The sequence below is a fragment of the Symphodus melops genome (assembly GCF_947650265.1).
Source record: "Symphodus melops genome assembly, chromosome: 18".
Classification (NCBI taxonomy): Eukaryota; Metazoa; Chordata; class Actinopteri; order Labriformes; family Labridae; genus Symphodus; species Symphodus melops.
In genome coordinates, this window is record NC_136708.1 from 1262842 (window position 1) to 1280015 (window position 17174).

At 47.8% G+C, this 17174-nt stretch overlaps 1 protein-coding gene across 3 annotated transcripts in view; it reads left to right on the forward strand.

Annotated features, from left to right (window-relative positions):
• LOC306838903 (glutamate receptor ionotropic, kainate 5-like) overlaps nucleotides 1-17174 on the forward strand; it is a 134592-nt gene that overhangs the window by 116385 nt on the left and 1033 nt on the right. For 2 of the 3 annotated variants that reach the window (XM_079367319.1, XM_079367318.1), the window contains exons 15-21: nucleotides 5914-6023; nucleotides 6247-6420; nucleotides 8341-8506; nucleotides 9189-9414; nucleotides 14369-14497; nucleotides 15800-16020; nucleotides 16833-17174. The exon at nucleotides 16833-17174 is cut by the window's right edge and continues 1033 nt beyond it. In XM_079367319.1, coding sequence (XP_079223445.1) covers nucleotides 5914-6023; nucleotides 6247-6420; nucleotides 8341-8506; nucleotides 9189-9414; nucleotides 14369-14497; nucleotides 15800-16020; nucleotides 16833-17174 — 1368 coding nt within the window. The remainder of the gene's footprint in view (nucleotides 1-5913; nucleotides 6024-6246; nucleotides 6421-8340; nucleotides 8507-9188; nucleotides 9415-14368; nucleotides 14498-15799; nucleotides 16021-16832) is intronic. The other variant, XM_079367320.1, reaches the window with a different exon arrangement.

Consider the following 17174-nt stretch of genomic DNA (forward strand, 5'->3'; position numbering starts at 1 on the left):
CAGGGACGTTTGAGTATTTGCATAGCAGACGGAGGGAGGACAGCATGTTAAGTGTGAATGCTGGGAAGTCACAAACAAGCGACAAATGACTTCGGTTCCCGAAGAGCAGAAGAGAAATGAAATGTGGACGGGAAATGTTTGCGTTCTGTCTCAGTGAACGCTGCTTGAATAGATAAAGTCAGTGTGCTTGAAAAAGGATGATGGACACATAACGAGAGAAATCTACCTGAGAGTATGACGAAATCCAAACAAAATCTATGCAAGGCGCTTTCTGAAGCTGCTTCAGTCACGACTGTAACCTTTCAACATTATTTTATGTGTGGCGTAAGAAACATGATAGGCCGACTTAAATCTCCCAGAGATCAAGTGAGGAATGATTTCATCTATTCCAGGAGCTTTTTCAGTCTTTTCCAGCTTTGCATCCCGCGTGATGTGAATGTGATGAAGCGACCTGTTGGGCTCAAAGTGACTGAAGCCTCTCAGTACAGTATTTCCTGTCCGGCCTCTCGTCTGCGTCACATCACGGACGGCTGCTCGCTGCTCTTCTGTAAACCTGGAGGCCGAGGAAGTTCCCCACTGACGATCCTTACTAAGTCATCCTTTTCAACATCCTCCCAGTCCATGGGGGGAGATACCAGGGGAGGGGAGAGGATTTTTTTTCTCCAGAATACAGCAATACAATATACAGTTGGATTGGATACAGGTGGATTTTTCATCATATGCCCTTTAAAGGCAGGGGAGGTCATTTTCTTTAAATCCACTTTTTTGTTTTTAGGTCCTGACAGAAATTAATAACTCAGGTTCTCTGAAAAAGAAACAAAGAAAATCCATCATCTGTAGCAGTTTGTAAACACGTAAAAACTTCGACCAATGTCTGCACTCGCCTCGAGTTTTATCAACCAATCACAGCCTCCCTGCTCGCTCTCTACTCCATGCATGCACGAGCCCACACTCAAAGCATGAGCCGAAATCGAGACCACCGGCGCTCATACATGAGAGGGGGCGTGGCTTCAGAAGGAGCACAGGGTGGAGAGGGAGCACGGAGAGAATGCTACTTTCTAAGTCATGCTAGCCTTCACGCTTCCAGTCTGGGTGCTAACTGAGCTGATTTTTTTTCATCCTCTACTCTTCACAATAAGAGTGAAATCTGCCGATCTGTCTTACATGTGGCTCTCGTCTCTGGTGAGCGGGAGAACATTTAGCTGCACTCTGATATAAAGCAAAACACCAAGGCTTGTAACGCTGTCAGCAGGCGGCTCAGAAAACATCAACGTGAAGCTTTTAGACCTCTAATGATTAAAGTTAGCGCCGGTGAGCAGCAGCTGGTCCGAGCAGTGTGAATGTGAATCTAATGACAATAAATGTTAATAAAACATTTATTTAATTAGTCGTTAAAACATAATGATGCGTCTGCTCCGAGGGCAGCCGATGATGTGCTGCAGAGAGATACTGTACATCTGCAGCTCATCAGTATTCACCTCCACCATCTGTCCTCTGCGTTTGATCCAGTCCGCTGTGATCCACTCCGCCATCACTCAGCTGTTTTAATGTGAGGCCGTCCGCACGCCGCACAGCCTCAAATCCATCCTCTGAAGAGTTTACTTAAGGATTCAGTGGACTGAGAGGGAGCACATTCTAGTCCTCAAAGCTGATTCAGGCTCACACACAGAGCTGACAATCAAACAGGAAACTCTATAAGATATGGAGAGGTCTGTTTGTTTCTGACGAGGCGTCATGAAGCTCAGCGAGGGCAGGCGCTGTATACGATGTGCTCCCGCTAACTTCCACCTGACCTTGAGTTCAGGTGTCCACGTCCATCTATCTCCTGTCAGCTAACATAGTACAAGAAATAAAAATAATAACAACAATGCAGCAGCCTGTATGTTTAGATTCTGCTCCAGAGTGGTCTGGATTTGTTTTTTGTGTTTTGGTTATTTGTGCCTTTATTGGAGAGACAGGACAGTGGACAGAAACCATGGAGAGAGAGTGGGGATTGATTTAAGCAGGAAGTGTTGCTGTTCCCTCTCTGGTTTCAGAGCTTTGATTGGATGAAATCAAAATGTAAAAACTTTTAAAATCCGCCCGACAACAGCTCTCTCCTTTTCTTTAAGCTTTATTTCACCAGGCTATTAACCCATTGAGATCAAGGTCTTTTTCACGAGGGTGACCTGGCCGAGAGGACGTGTTTAATACCAACTTCAAACACCAGGTGTCACAGTCTCATGTTGCTCCTTCAATATAATCAAACCTGATGAGTTATTACAAATAAAGAAAATGAGCCATGAGGACAAAAAAAAAAGTTTTGTGTCAGGTTGTTAGCATGTTGATTTCTGCTGTGAGATATTTAAATATGGGACCTTACGGAGATTCTTTGTTTTTGGAGACAGCCTCTAGTGGACACTCGAGGATCTGCATTTTTTTTTTTTTTCAGTTGTTGCATTTGTGCGTTGGCTTGTCTCTTCAACGTGTCCGGATCAGACTGAAATGTGACGACAGGATCAGAAAGAGAAAACCTCCTGGTCCAGTGTTTCAGCTGGGTCGTTAATTCAAAACCCTAAACGGCAGTGATTGGGAGCAGCTCTGGTGACCATTAAACACAGAAGATAGACCGACTAACTGAGCGTGCAGAGGAGACACACACACACACACACACACACACACACACACACACACACACGTTGCTCATAAGTTAAAGTCCTGTATTAAAATGTAGAAACGTTTTAGGCAGAATAAACATCACATACTCATTTAGCACGATGGCTCATTTCAGGTTCACATCTGATCTATAACATAAAATCATTTTATCGTTGCTCGTTTGAATTAATTATAACGTGATGAGAAGTTTAGTCCATTACATTAAATTAATGTTTGTAAATTGATCAAGATATTGGATGAACTCATCAAACATGAACTCATTGGAGCAGAAATATAAAGACCGTTGATTTACTAAATGACCATCATGATGTGTTAACGGAGACTGAACGCTGGATATTAAGACCATTAAGTCCTCGGGAGCATGAGGGAAGAAAACAACAACGGAAAAGACTCCCCCAGCTGGCCGTAGAAAGAATGCAGGTTGAAATCCGGGCTGATAAATGTTCAACCTGACGGCGTCGACGACAGGTTCGAATAGTTTTAATCCCCGACTGAGCCGTGCAGTTCCTTCTTTATTTGTGGAATCAACTCAGATAACTAAGACAGTTAATTCAACATTTTATTAGTTTGAGTGTAATCTAATTTAATTAACACTCTGAATACACCACACACACACACACACACACACACACACACACACACACACACACACACACACACAAGCTGTTAGACGTCACAAACAACATGTTTCTTTTTGTGACTCTCAAAGTACCTAAATAAAAGATACAATCATGTCTGGGGGTATAATGCGCTTTATGCACATTGGTAAACACACACACACACACACACACAGTCAGCTTGGATCCAAATAGCTGGTGAGCACACTTAAAGATGGTAATCTGTTTAATTGCTCGGGCTGTTGACTGGTGCGCACACATTAGTGAGGCGGCGTGGTGTTTATCAGCGGCTCTGCCCTCTGGTGATCAGCTCGCTGAATTTACGTCTGCTGCTGCTGCGCCCAATTCATTAGTGCTCGATATATTATCACTCGGCTGTTCCCTCCGTCACAGGCACAGTGAGCTATTACAGCACGTACAGGGACCTCTGACATCATCAGCAACACGCACAGGAAGTGACATCATTACTTTAAAGAAGACGTGACGCTCTGCACAGAATGGATTAGCAGGCGGGCAGTGGAGCTGCTTCAGATAGAAGTGATTGTATCCGAGCTAAAAAGCCTCTGCATGTTTCTAATAAGCTCCAGCAGCAGAAAGCTGCTCAAACTAGGATCAATGTTGGAGATGCTTTTGAAACATTTGTAAGGGGTTTAACTAAATGTCCCTAACACTGACTCTATGAAACAGACTGGATGATAGAAGACGGGGATCTGACATCCACAGGTGCAGGCTGTAAGACAGACGAGTTTATTGCTCTCTTTAAATACCGTTCACAGCATGAGTCACAAATTCCTTCCAGCTTTAGATTCCTCTGTGCATGGTGTGGAGAATCATATCACCTTTACTCTAAGGATGTCAAGCAACAATCTCTTATTACACTGCTGATCGAGCCAGTACATTTTGCTTCAGAGACAGAGTTTCACATATGGCCATAGCTACTCAGGATAGATTGTAGTCTGCTGACATCAAGATCACTTCTTCAGAGTGTACTCATCCTGAACGAATACAGGAAGATTCATGCTATCAAACATGGAGAGAGGTGAGAACACAGAAAGCCTTACATGCAGAGCTGTCTAAACACTGAAGCTACAGCACCAATAAATATGAGACAGCGAGGAGTTTGCTTTAGTAAACACCCTCCTCTCACTTGCACTCTTTAATTTGGGTTTGAAGTGTTTCACCAAGGCTTCTGGTTAGATCTGTAACACAGAGAGATGAGATTCTCTGACTTCTCCTTCCGTCTGTTTTTTACAAGGCGTATCACTCTGGGTAGAAGATGCAGAGATCAGGTTTAATGCAGACCTGCATGAATGAAAAGAAAAACACTGGCAGAGTAGACTGTCTCCTTAACGTGCTGAGATTACATCCAGTCTGGGAGTTTTCAATCATCTGGCTGTCTGATCTTCTGATGGTCACTATGGTTTTAAACGCTGACGCCTGCCCCTTCAGCTCGTCTCTGTAGTTTTGTTTGAATTGTAGGTTTCCGTGCTGAAGAGGATGAAAGAGGGAGGGAGTGCTCGCGTCTGTCAGTCTCAAAGTGGAGGTTGTGTTTTACATCCGCAGACATTGACAGCTGTGATTGACAGGCGGTCATTTTGTGGAGTGCGTGCGGCCAGCAGGAGGCAGAAGATGTTTTTTCAGCTTCGGTTGGAATCGGCGAGTGATGAAGTTTAAAGAGATCACGAGCAGAGATTCACAGATCACTTCTCTGACGTGTTCACGGACGAGCTCCTGTGTCCGAGTGGAAGAAGCACGTACAGCTTTCAGTCGCAGCTCTGTAACGTAACATCCTGTGTTTCCACGGCAACGATGAACATGCCGAGTCTGTCATGGCGACCACCTCGACATGACCACCTCGACGGGAACCAATCAAATCAGCTCAGATTAGTTTACCCGACGACAAACAGGAATAAACATGCTAGCTCTTTTACTTGCTTTTGTTGGAGTACGCTTCATCCTCGTGTTGTAGTCCAGACCTGACTCACCCAGACCAGAGTGCTCCGAGGCCCAGACAGGACCAGGACCAGGACCAAGACCACAAGCATCTCTGAATAAAATCTTAATCTCGTGTCGCTCAACGAGACCATAACCCCGGGAGAAAAGTCAAATCATTTTTAAGATATTTGTTCTTTCAAGGCGTTTCCCTTCTAATCACAGTAATGACCTGGAATTTGAAAAAGAGCTGGTGCTGGTCTTGACCGGTCTTGAGTACTACAACACGACTACATCCTGTCCTCAGTCTCCAGCAGGTCTGAGCCTGACTCTGATTGTCTCTATGTCACATTTTATTGATTTGAAACTTAACCAGAGAAAGTTAGAGTTAGAGTGAGTCCTGCATGGCTGTGAATCCACCTTTTGCACAGATTTGATCCTCGTCAGCAGAGGTCAGCAGAGGTCAGCAGAGGTCAGCTTCCATGAAGATGATGGTCACATGGTGAGCCCTCATGTCTTGTTCATGGTTAACATGAGGGCTGCTGAGGTTCGAGTGAAGTCCTTCCTTTCAACAAACTGGGAAACCTGGGGCAGTCTTTTTTTTACTCCCTGCCCTAGAGTGCGTGCAATGGTCAAGTAACGCTGACGGCGCCCTCTGCTGGATCAAACTGTAATCTACTTGAGATGCTGATAGGTTTGTGTCTTTCAGGGCCGTAAACCGGGTTACTTCTCCTTCCTGGATCCCTTCTCCCCGGCTGTCTGGCTCTTCATGCTGCTGGCGTACCTCGCCGTCAGCTGTGTCCTCTTCCTCGCTGCCAGGTAACGTACCTGTCCCTGTGTGTGTGTGTGTGTGTGTGTGTGTGTGTGTGTGGAGGCCAGTCAGCAGGCGGAGCTCTGAATGTTTTGGCTTTACTTTCAGGGAGCCGTCATGTCGTCGATCTTAAACACAGTCTCTGGTGAATCTTACTGTTGTTTCTGGTTTTTGATTGGATGAAGGGTCTGTGTGGAGTTGTTCTGAATGAGTGTTTGCCTGCGTCTTCAGACTCAGCCCCTACGAGTGGTACAACCCTCACCCGTGTCTGCGGGAGCGGCGGGACGTCCTGGAGAATCAGTACACGTTGGGGAACAGTCTGTGGTTCCCGATCGGAGGCTTCATGCAGCAGGGATCAGAGATCATGCCCCGCGCCCTGTCCACACGCTGCGTCAGCGGAGTCTGGTAGGTGGTCACTCCGACCAATCACACGGCCAGCTTGTGATTCGGACTGAAGTTTCTTCTGGCTCTCTGTTTTGGTTCCTCTACGTGCGTGCGTGTCGTCCTCACAGCTCGGATGCAAACTAGGATCAACATTAGAGGTTAGACAGTGCGAGCCCTAAATTGAGATGCATCTAAACAGTCTAATATATAAAGAAAGATGAGTGCACTGCCATCTAGTGGTAAGGAGTTTAACATTTTAAGGCTCCAAAAACTTTAAGCTAAAAATCTTTGTGACAGAAGGTAAATTGTCAGATGTTTCTTTCCATCCTCTCATGATCCGGAAGTTTTCATTGTCCCTATAAACTGAGAAATGTGTCGGTGTTTCTCCACGTCTCTCCTCTGAGGTGCTCTCTGTCCATCCCTCCCTCATCGGAAACATTAGGTGAACATGAGCAGATGGTGAACTGGCTCTCAGGTGAAACTGATGATGTCAGTTTCATTTCTCGTTTTCTTTCCGCTCCTCTGCATCCTCCCGTCCTCCTCTCTCCCCTTCCTCCCTCGTTCCCTCGTTCCCAGTAGCTGCTGTCAGACAGATGGTGGAGGGAGACTGGAGGGTTCATCAGCGTCTTCTCTCTGACAGCCTCGCCAGCCTGATAAAAACTCATGATGGCTGCCGCTCAAACTGCACACATTGTATCCTGAGTGGCTTGTTGGCGGGCCGGGTTTTATTTCTCAGACAAACTCCAATAAGGCTTCAATGTGAGATAAGTGTGTGGAGCATTTTATGGAGAATAACAGTACACATAATTAGGCATCGACACAGACGGGCTGCTTTTATCCAAGCAGGAAACTCTGAGGACGAGATAGAAAGTCACACAGCTGCAGTTCCTCGAGTGGCCACTTGAGGTCATTCCCTGCACGGCCCGTTGTAATAACGTCCAGCTTTACAGAGGACACCAACATGTTTACTGTGCGGCACGATGTGAGGAAGTTGTTGGCTGTCACATTGATGACTCTCCTGTTCACATTATGTTCAGCCTTAAAGTCAGGGGGGCTTTAGGGACCTGATGGCTGTGAGCTGTGAATTCAGACACTGACTTTGGTTTCGTGTTAACGTGTTTGTGTCTTTACCTGAGGCTCTGGTCATAGTTTGAAGCGACGCGGTGCAGCATGTTATCAGCGTAGACGAAGTCAGGAGACATTTAGAGGAGCTGAAGAAGAACGCAGCGTCCAGCGTGTGACGCTTCCTGGTCTGGTCTGAGGCGGCTCGATTGACACCAAACACCTGAGAAGGATTTGGATAAATATTCGGGAGTGGTTCACACCTGCTCATTTTGTGATCCTAAGAAAACAGTCTGTTATGGATTGGTTGACTGAGCTAAACTGTGATTTAATTGTAAACGTGATGGTCAACTGAGCAAGCTAGCGAGCTAGCCACAGACTGTATAACCTTGATAAGCTCCACCCTCTGCCCTTATATGGTCATTCCTTTTGTTGGAGCCAAAATGGGTTAATTTTGTGATTATTGGAAACCATATAAATACACAGATTTATACTATTTGTTTGTTTCCTTACCAAGATCTTAAAGTTAACGTTCGATCCCGTCCCAAGCCGGACTTTACAAACGCTGATCAGGAGAGAAGCAGGAGCCCGAACTCGATTTATTATCAGTTTAATTTCTCTCTTCTTTCCTTTTTTTATGTTTGCCTCCCTCTCCTCATAATTCCCTCGCTCATCACTTCCTGCTTCGGAGGCGTCCCCCTCTCTCTGCTGCCGACAGAGTTCATGTTTAGGTTGATGATTTTTAGCTAAAAATCCTGACGTTTCCTGCCGAGCGCTCCATCTGTCTCCCTGCTGCTCGCAGCTCCTGATGAAAGAGGAGGGAGGGAGCGTCCAGAGTTTCTCAGGGTAAATAAAGGTTAAAGCTGCTCTCCCTCTCAGGTGGGCCTTCACCCTCATCATCATCTCGTCCTACACGGCCAACCTGGCGGCCTTCCTGACCGTCCAGAGGATGGAGGCCCCCATCGAGTCTCCGGATGACCTGGCTGACCAGACCAACATCCAGTACGGGACGATCCAAGGAGGCTCCACCATGACCTTCTTCATGGTGAGGCGTGTTTCAAAAGTACATTTGGTTTTGTATGTTAAAGCTCTTTTGACATGGAGCGCATTAAGAGACATGAGAACATTCATCTCATCAAGTTATGGCGCCAACCACAAACACATGTCGAACGTCTGTGTAAGTGAAACTCTGTGAGATCTTCTGAGACAGAATGAAACATGTTAAATACTTTATATCCACATAAAGTATGTTCGTGAAACTTTCTTCTGCACGTGAAAATATTCTCGTCAGAATGGGAAACCGTTTGTTTATCCGTGTCTCCAAAAGGACAACAGTAAAGTACCTCTGAAGCAGAAACACCAAACACAGTATCGCTGTCCAGTTCTGAATGAAAGTCGAATAAATGAAAGACCATCCCACCTGAGACATTAATGAGACTGAACTCTCGTCCCGGGCTGTGCTGAGGAGCTGATTGAGTAAAATGAAAGGGTGCAGATGTTGTGATTGTCCAAGGATGGTGCGTTCAATGACCCCAGAAGCGACATGGACTCCAGGAGAAGCTCCCTTGGTTGTTTCAGCTCACACCTGGCCATGCACCTCTACAGACAGGATTTCACAGTCATGATATCTGGACACAAACATATGAGGCTCTTGGTGCTGGAAACTGTAAAAGTGTATATAAAGTGAGAGTGAACTATCTTTTAACACGTGTCTCCTCCACCTGCAGAACTCCCGGTACCAGACGTACCAGCGCATGTGGAACTACATGTACTCCAAGCAGCCGAGCGTGTTTGTGAAGAGCACCGAGGAGGGCATCGCCCGCGTCCTCAACTCCAAATACGCCTTCCTGATGGAGAGCACCATGAACGAGTACTACCGCAGCCTGAACTGCAACCTGACGCAGATCGGAGGGCTGCTGGACACCAAAGGATACGGCATCGGCATGCCTCTGGGTGAGTCTGGAGAGACGACCTCATCAGGTCAAACATCTGCGGCCCGACCGGTTCAGGAACAGTCTCAGGATCTCAGAGTGAAAATATGAGCCTGTGAGTTTTTAAAAAAAACAAACAGATCTGATCAGTGCAGCATGTTTTACAGCTGCAGGCGAAGAGATCAGCTGGACCAAGTGCTCTCTTCTCCTTCATCCCTCACCTCGCCTCCTCGCCTCCTGCATCCTCACATCCTGTTTCTGAAAGCAGCAGGAGGTCTCAGGGAGGTCTTTTTTCAGGCCTAAGATCATCTTTTCTTTGGTTTGGACAGTCTCGTGGTTTTCCCCTCAGCTGTACTCTATTGACTACACGCCATCATGATGCACCTGGACACTGCGTCGCTGAGTGGCGTCCTCCGCCATCAGCACGCCAAGAAGCTCCTGTTTGAAGGATGAAGTGACACGCTCTTCCTCAGACTTCTTGACGTGCCCTTCTTAATTTGCACTGAGGGCTGTGAGTGTGAACACAGAGCTGAGAACAACAAACCCAGGGGGGGTTTGACTTCACTCTCTTTTAGGAAGTACTCCACCATAAATATCTGTATCGAGTATATTTGATTTATAATTCTTGTCCAGAATGTTGCTTTTAAAGGTCACTTTGTGTTTGTTCGTGTGCGTCTCATAATTTAGCACCATTTATGAAAGGTCAGTCAGAACTTAAGAGCACTAACGTGCCACTGCGTGTACTCTCTCTCTCCTTTGTTTATGTGCAGAGTGACTGTGTGTAGGCGGCTGTCACATCTCATACTGTCTGTGATACATCCAGGCTGTGCTACAGTCGGTTCAGTTTCAGCAGTTAACCGGGTCAGAGTCTTCGTGCAGCTGCTCCTCCTGCTAAATTAAATCCATCCTGAGTCCAATTTGGCGTCGGCCTGCTCCCTCACCGGTGTCTGGCCTGGCCTCGCCGTCCGCCTCAGACTTGTTTCTGGTGATAAGTGTTCGCGCATAGATTAGCATGGTTAATGAGGGGAAGGGAGGAACAGATGTGGAGACGCAGAGAGAACAGCAGGAGGACAGAGACGGAGGAATAAGAGGACTTTTAGGGGGAATCGGCCTGTCAGTCAACCTGCCTGTCAACTAATTAAAATAAAATCAGCTGGATCACTCGGGTGATGATCCACGCCGTGTCTCATGTTAAGCACGCTGACTGACACTGAGCGATTAGCAGCAGAAAGAGAACCCACAGCTGCTCTCAGGTCAGTTTGAAGTGTTTCCTGTTTATTACCAACACAGGCAGCGTTTCCCACTGACTCTTTGTGTTCAAGGTCAAAGCTTGAAACTGACTTCCTGTCTGATGATTTCAGTCAGTTAGAGAGCCGATGTGTCGCTCTTTCAGTACCATCTCTCTCCACCAGGTGGAGTTCTGCGAGGCCGACGGTAACGTTGGTAGTTGTGAAGTACAGAACCAAAGTCCCTTCAGTGTTTAGCCAGCTCTGCATGTGGTGGACACTGTAGCTTCAGTGTTTAGCCAGCTCTGCATGTGGTGGACACTGTAGCTTCAGTGTTTAGCCAGCTCTGCATGTGGTGGACACTGTAGCTTCAGTGTTTAGCCAGCTCTGCATGTGGTGGACACTGTAGCTTCAGTGTTTAGCCAGCTCTGCATGTGGTGGACACTGTAGCTTCAGTGTTTAGCCAGCTCTGCATGTGGTGGACACTGTAGCTTCAGTGTTTAGCCAGCTCTGCATGTGGTGGACACTGTAGCTTCAGTGTTTAGCCAGCTCTGCATGGGTCTGTAAAGCTTTCTGCGTTCTAACCTCTCTCCATGTTTCATCTCCAACATTGATCCTAGTTTGAGCAGCTTTCTGCTGCTGGAGCTTATTAGAAACATGCAGAGGCTTTTTAGCTCGGGTACAATCACTTCTATCTGAAGCAGTTCCACTGCCCGCTTCCATCGCTGCAACACCTGTTCACCTGATAACTGCTCTCATAGGGTGAATGTTCTCATGAAAACAATACTTCATCCTCTCCGGATTTATTTGAAACCAAATGCTCCTGCGTAACGGTGTCAACACAAAGTTAACCCTACGTGTTTCATTTATCAACCAAACAAAAGAGTTTCTGATCTTGGCGGGAAAAAGTCATGACACCCATACCTGATAAGAAATCTCAGTGAAGTGAATCATTGTCTTGGAAACTTTCCGGATGAGCTATTTGACTTCCAAAGACAAAGTGCATATATGAATTTTTATTGGAGTAAAAATAAAAAGTAGTCAGGAGGTGACAATGAATCATTTGGTATCTGTAAAATATGGAGGATCTAACGAGTAAAAGTGTCATCACTTTGTCACGGGCTTATCTCACCGCTGTCCGTCACTCTGTGAAAGTCATCGCCACTTTTTAATGGAATAAGAAAGACGAATGGAGACGAGGACGAGGACGAAGTCAGGGTGAAAGCTTCATAATTTACAGCTGCAGATGACCCGAAAAATGACTGACAGGTGCTGATACAGAATGACGAGTACGAGAATACCGTGGAGCTCGATCCTCTCTCTCTGTTAGTGTAGCTTATATTTACATCCCACCTGTTTCTTTGTCTTATAGCAGGTTATATTTTATAGTTTAACAAACAAGAAGAAAGTCCAGAAAAAAGTGGAAAAGGAGACAAAAATATAGTAAGATGAGCCAGTCACTCGAGTTTCTCGTCTTCTTTGTTTCTTCGCATCTTTAGCAGGAATTCTCACTATGTGTGGATTTATATCATTTTACATCTGTCCAGCTGTGACGACGTGTGAGACGCCTCCCGGCAGCAGCTCTACATGTGGATTGTGTGTGTGAGCTGAAAAGGAAATGTGCATCACTGAGGTTGAAGAAATGTAAATGTCTGTCATTTGCAAGTCAAGGTAGCGTCTTCTTTCCGGCCTGTTCCAACCAGAAGTACCTGCTTACAGAACAGAAGCAACAGCGTTCACATGAAAAGACACCATGCTGAATGAATTCAAACTTCATAATTCCCCATGCACATTCAGTCTGTATTTATTTTGGAACAAAGCAGAGCAAAGAGCTGAGGTGAAGAGTGAGATTCAGAACAACAGCAGGAACCTGTGATTTGTCTAAAAGAAGCTCCTGCCGCCGCGTCGTCTCTCTCTGGACCCTCAGTGCTTCTCACTTTATCAGCACATCGGCTGCCCGTGAGGAAACGTGGATATAAAAACCCACGGTGTGTTATTTGAAGCTCAACGTGTTGAAGAAGAGCAGGTGAGCTGTGGGAGCTTTTATTCTCCTGTAGAAACACTGATCACGAGAGGAGAACCAGCAGCATGCAGAGCGCGCTCAGAAAGCAGCTCCAACTAAATATGAAGACATCCAAAGTGTTTCTGCAATCAAATATTCTGACCTTGACTCTGACTTGTCTTCAGTCACTGAAGTTTTGAACATGGATGTCTAAATGATACAGAACTCATCGAGTGGACGGTTCTGTTCTGCACCTTCAAAGGTGCTGAAAAGATCTTTGACAGGAGACACGAGGTCTTATCTCTGACGTCCGTCTGACTTCATGACTTTAACACCCAGACACGCTGACAACGCTCCACTCTTCATCGGGTCGGATCACACGGACAGAGCGCTTTGATCCTGTCTGACCACACATCAGAAGAACGTCTCCAACCAGGTCACCTGATCTTTGATGCCTGCTCTCATACGCTGGAAGGTGGACCGAGTTCTGTGTCTTATGACCCGACATGCTGAATCACATCTCTCACTGTGTTTTAAAATGTCCCTCGTGTCCACACTGTCTCATTACTGAGTCTTTTCAGTCAAATTAGAACGACACAAGGTTTGTCTCCTAAACTGTTATATAACTCTTTGAACGGGCGACATGATGAAAGAGACAAGGGGTTAAAGTGGACACTAAGAGGGATCAGAACCTGTAGGACGGGGACAGAACCTGCAGGAGGGGGACAGAACCTGCAGGAGGGGGACAGAACCTGCAGGACGGGGACAGAACCTGCAGGAGGGGATAGAACCTGTAGGAGGAGACAGAACCTGCAGGAGGGGACAGAACCTGCAGGACAGGGACAGTACCTGCAGGAGGGGACAGAACCTGCAGGACAGGGACAGAACCTGCAGGAGGGGGACAGAACCTGCAGGACAGGGACAGAACCTTCAGGACAGGGACAGAACCTGCAGGAGGGGGCAGAACCTGCAGGACAGGGACAGAACCTGCAGGAGGGGACAGAACCTGCTGGACAGGGACAGAACCTGCAGGACAGGGACAGAACCTGCAGGACAGGGACAGAACCTGCAGGACGGGGACAGAACCTGCTGGCGGTGAAGTGGGGCGGTGTGTTTATTCAAACAGGGCTCGTTAGCTACAACAAGAACAAAACCTGCAGGACAGGGACAGAACCTGCAGGACAGGGACAGAACATGCAGGACAGGGACAGAACCTGCAGGACAGGGACAGAACCTGCAGGAGGGGGCAGAACCTGCAGGACAGGGACAGAACCTGCAGGAGGGGACAGTACCTGCAGGAGGGGACAGAACCTACAGGACAGGGACAGTACCTGCAGGAGGGGACAGAACCTGCAGGACAGGGACAGAACCTGCAGGAGGGGGACAGAACCTGCAGGACAGGGACAGAACCTGCAGGAGGGGGCAGAACCTGCTGGACAGGGACAGAACCTGCAGGACAGGGACAGAACCTGCAGGACAGGGACAGAACCTGCAGGACAGGGACAGAACCTGCAGGACGGGGACAGAACCTGCAGGCGGTGAAGTGGGGCGGTGTGTTTATTCAAACAGGGCTCGTTAGCTACAACAAGAACAAAACTACAATAACAGTGATGGCCCGGGATTGATGGTTCCCTTCCACAGGGTCACAGAGCAGTGAGGAGCCATGGACATGTGAATGCTTCTGTGTGAGACACTGTAGAGAGTGTTTGTCAGTGTGTGTTTCAGACTCAGTCTTTCTGTCTCTGCAGGCTCTCCCTTCAGAGACGAGATCACTCTGGGGATCTTACAGCTGCAGGAGAACAACAGGCTGGAGATCCTGAAGAGACGCTGGTGGGAGGGGGGACAGTGTCCCAAAGAGGAGGACCACCGGGCCAAAGGTGGGTGACACAGCTGACCCTGTTTACGCCTTCATAATGAGAGCACAGAAAGGGAGACAGCACCTGGGGGTCAGGTCTCGTCCCCAAGGACACGCAGGACATGTAGTAACAGGAAATGGCCACAACCGGCAGATAACAGACCGGAGTCCCGCCCTATGTTTACTTAAATACACCTGTAATTTCTCCGGTCGCGAGATGAATCAGGGACTGATTGATTGATTGATTGATTGATTGATAAAGAGTGTGGTTAGTCTCTGGAAACATCTGGACCTGATGATGGCGCTGAAGGACAGGGCTGACGTGATCCAGCTGCTCAGAGATTTTAAACAGACCCGACAGTGACACAAAGCTTTCATGATCATTTTTCATCTTTGACCTGTTTGATGTTTGAGGTGTAAAAAGTCGTCTCGGCCCTGGTTGTGCCCGCATCGATCCCGTCCCTGACTTCTTCCTTCAGTGTCTCCAGTATTGAGCCGTGTTTGTTTTTCTTCCTGTGTGTAACGAGATGAGACGGTTCGTGTTCATCGACTGTCTCGCTCCGAACATGTTTTTAAGGAGACGATCATTATGGGAATGTGAGTCCTGTCTCAGTATTGATCAGCTGCTCTCTCTGGCTCCCGTTCCTACTGCTTCTTTCTCATTCCCAAAGGGCGAGGGAAACAAGGTCACGCAGCAGAGTGTGTGTGTGTGTGTGTGTGTGTGTGTGTGTGTAAGTGCCTGGGAAAATCAAGCCATTAAGATCCTGTTAAGACCCATTAAGGCTAATCAAGTGTCTCTTTGTTGCTGATTGTGCAACGTTCTCTGTGGTGTGTTTTTGTGTTTAGTCAGAGTGTGTGTGTGTGTGTGTGTGTGTGTGTGTGTGTGTGTGTGTGTGTGTGTGTGTGTGTGTGTGTGTGTTCCTCTAAAGCTTGTCCTCACAGAGAAAGAAAAGTGCTATAAGCGAGGCGTTTTCGTCCTTTTATTGAACTAAAGTGCGTTCTCTAATTTGGGAGCAGAGGCTTCATTGCAGTGTTGTTGTTTGGAGCTCACTCGTCACCATCACGTGTGTGTGTGAGGCAGATATGTGAACCTTTGTTGTTTTCTTGATAAAGCTGTCTGAAGCCTATAAAACATGAGGCAGTGTCACTGTTATCTCTCCCTAACTGTAGATCAACCCATCCACCCTCCTTATTGCCTCTCTGATTGGTCCACTGACCACCAATCAGAGAGCTCTCTCATTATACACCAAAGAGAAGGATTTGAATCCCCTGTGAAGTTTACACCAGGCTGTCTGCGTCCTCGTGCGTCCTTCCTGTCTTTCAGGTCTCGGTATGGAAAACATCGGTGGGATTTTTGTTGTGCTGATCTGCGGCCTCATCATCGCCGTCTTTGTAGCCATCATGGAGTTTGTGTGGTCGACGCGGCGCACCGCAGAGACGGACGAGGTAAACCTTCATCATCACCCTCCTACTCCTCCTCCTCTTCCTTTCTCGTCCTCCTCCTCCTGCCCCGCCCCCGGCCTCAGCATCAGCTCAAACTCCTCAGTAGGTCATCCGCCTTTCTGTACGTGTGTGTGTGTGTGTGTGTGTGTGTGTGTGTGTGTGTGTGTGTGTGTGTGTGTGTGTGTGTTGATCAGAATGTGCTTTATTGAAAAGGTCATACAAAAATGTTCACCAGTTAATTGACTGGTGTTGTTGTGTGTGAGCCGGCGTGATGCGTGCAGAGGTAGGTGATTCTGATCTACGCTGAGACATGACAGAGATGAGACAAGAGACATTACAAATCCACACCAACCTGTTTGGAGTTCTTTGATCGTGCATCGTCTCTCCTGCATCGTCTCTTGTGAAACCGTCTCTCCTGCATCGTCTCTCGTGCACCGTCTCTCGTACATCGTCTCTCCTGCATCGTCTCTTGTGAAACCGTCTCTCGTGCATCGTCTCTTGTGAAACCGTCTCTCGTGCACCGTCTCTCGTGCACCGTCTCTCGTGCACCGTCTCTCGTGCACCGTCTCTCGTGCACCGTCTCTCGTGCACCGTCTCTCCTGCACCGTCTCTCGTGCACTGTCTCTCGTGCACTGTCTCTCGTGCACCATGTCTTGTGTATCGGTGTTCAGGAGGAACGAGGGTGGATCACGGGACTTTTAGGCGTGTTTTAGTCGTACGACTGCACACACTCGCCGAGTGAGAACAGAACCTAGAACTGCAGGGCACAAAGCATCTGAAGTCAAAGGACTCTGAAGCTCCGCCCTCTTTGAACTCGCACATTTCAACCCAACATTTATAAAAGCGTCGGAGTAAGCTCGTTTTGAGGACGTCGTTCTTCAACATGCGTCTTCTGTCTCGTCTCTCTCTCTCAGGTGTCCGTCTGTCAGGAGATGCTCACAGAGTTTAGAAACGCCGTCTCCTGTAAGAAGAGTTCCCGTTCTCGCCGTCGACGCCCTCTGAGCAGCGCTGGGGGCGGAGTTCTTCGTCATCCATCCCGTCTGGCTCTTGCCGCCCCTCGGCCAATCCGCCTGGTCCGTGACATGCGTCTGAGCAACGGCAAACTGTACAGCGGCGCCGGCCCTCTGACAGGGGGCCCTCCGGGGATGGGACTTGGAGGAGGTCCTGACTTGGGCCCGGGGCCACAGAGGCTCCTGGAGGACCCGCTTGGCGCCAATTCCACAAACAATCCAGCCTCCTCCCTGGTGGCCCCGCCC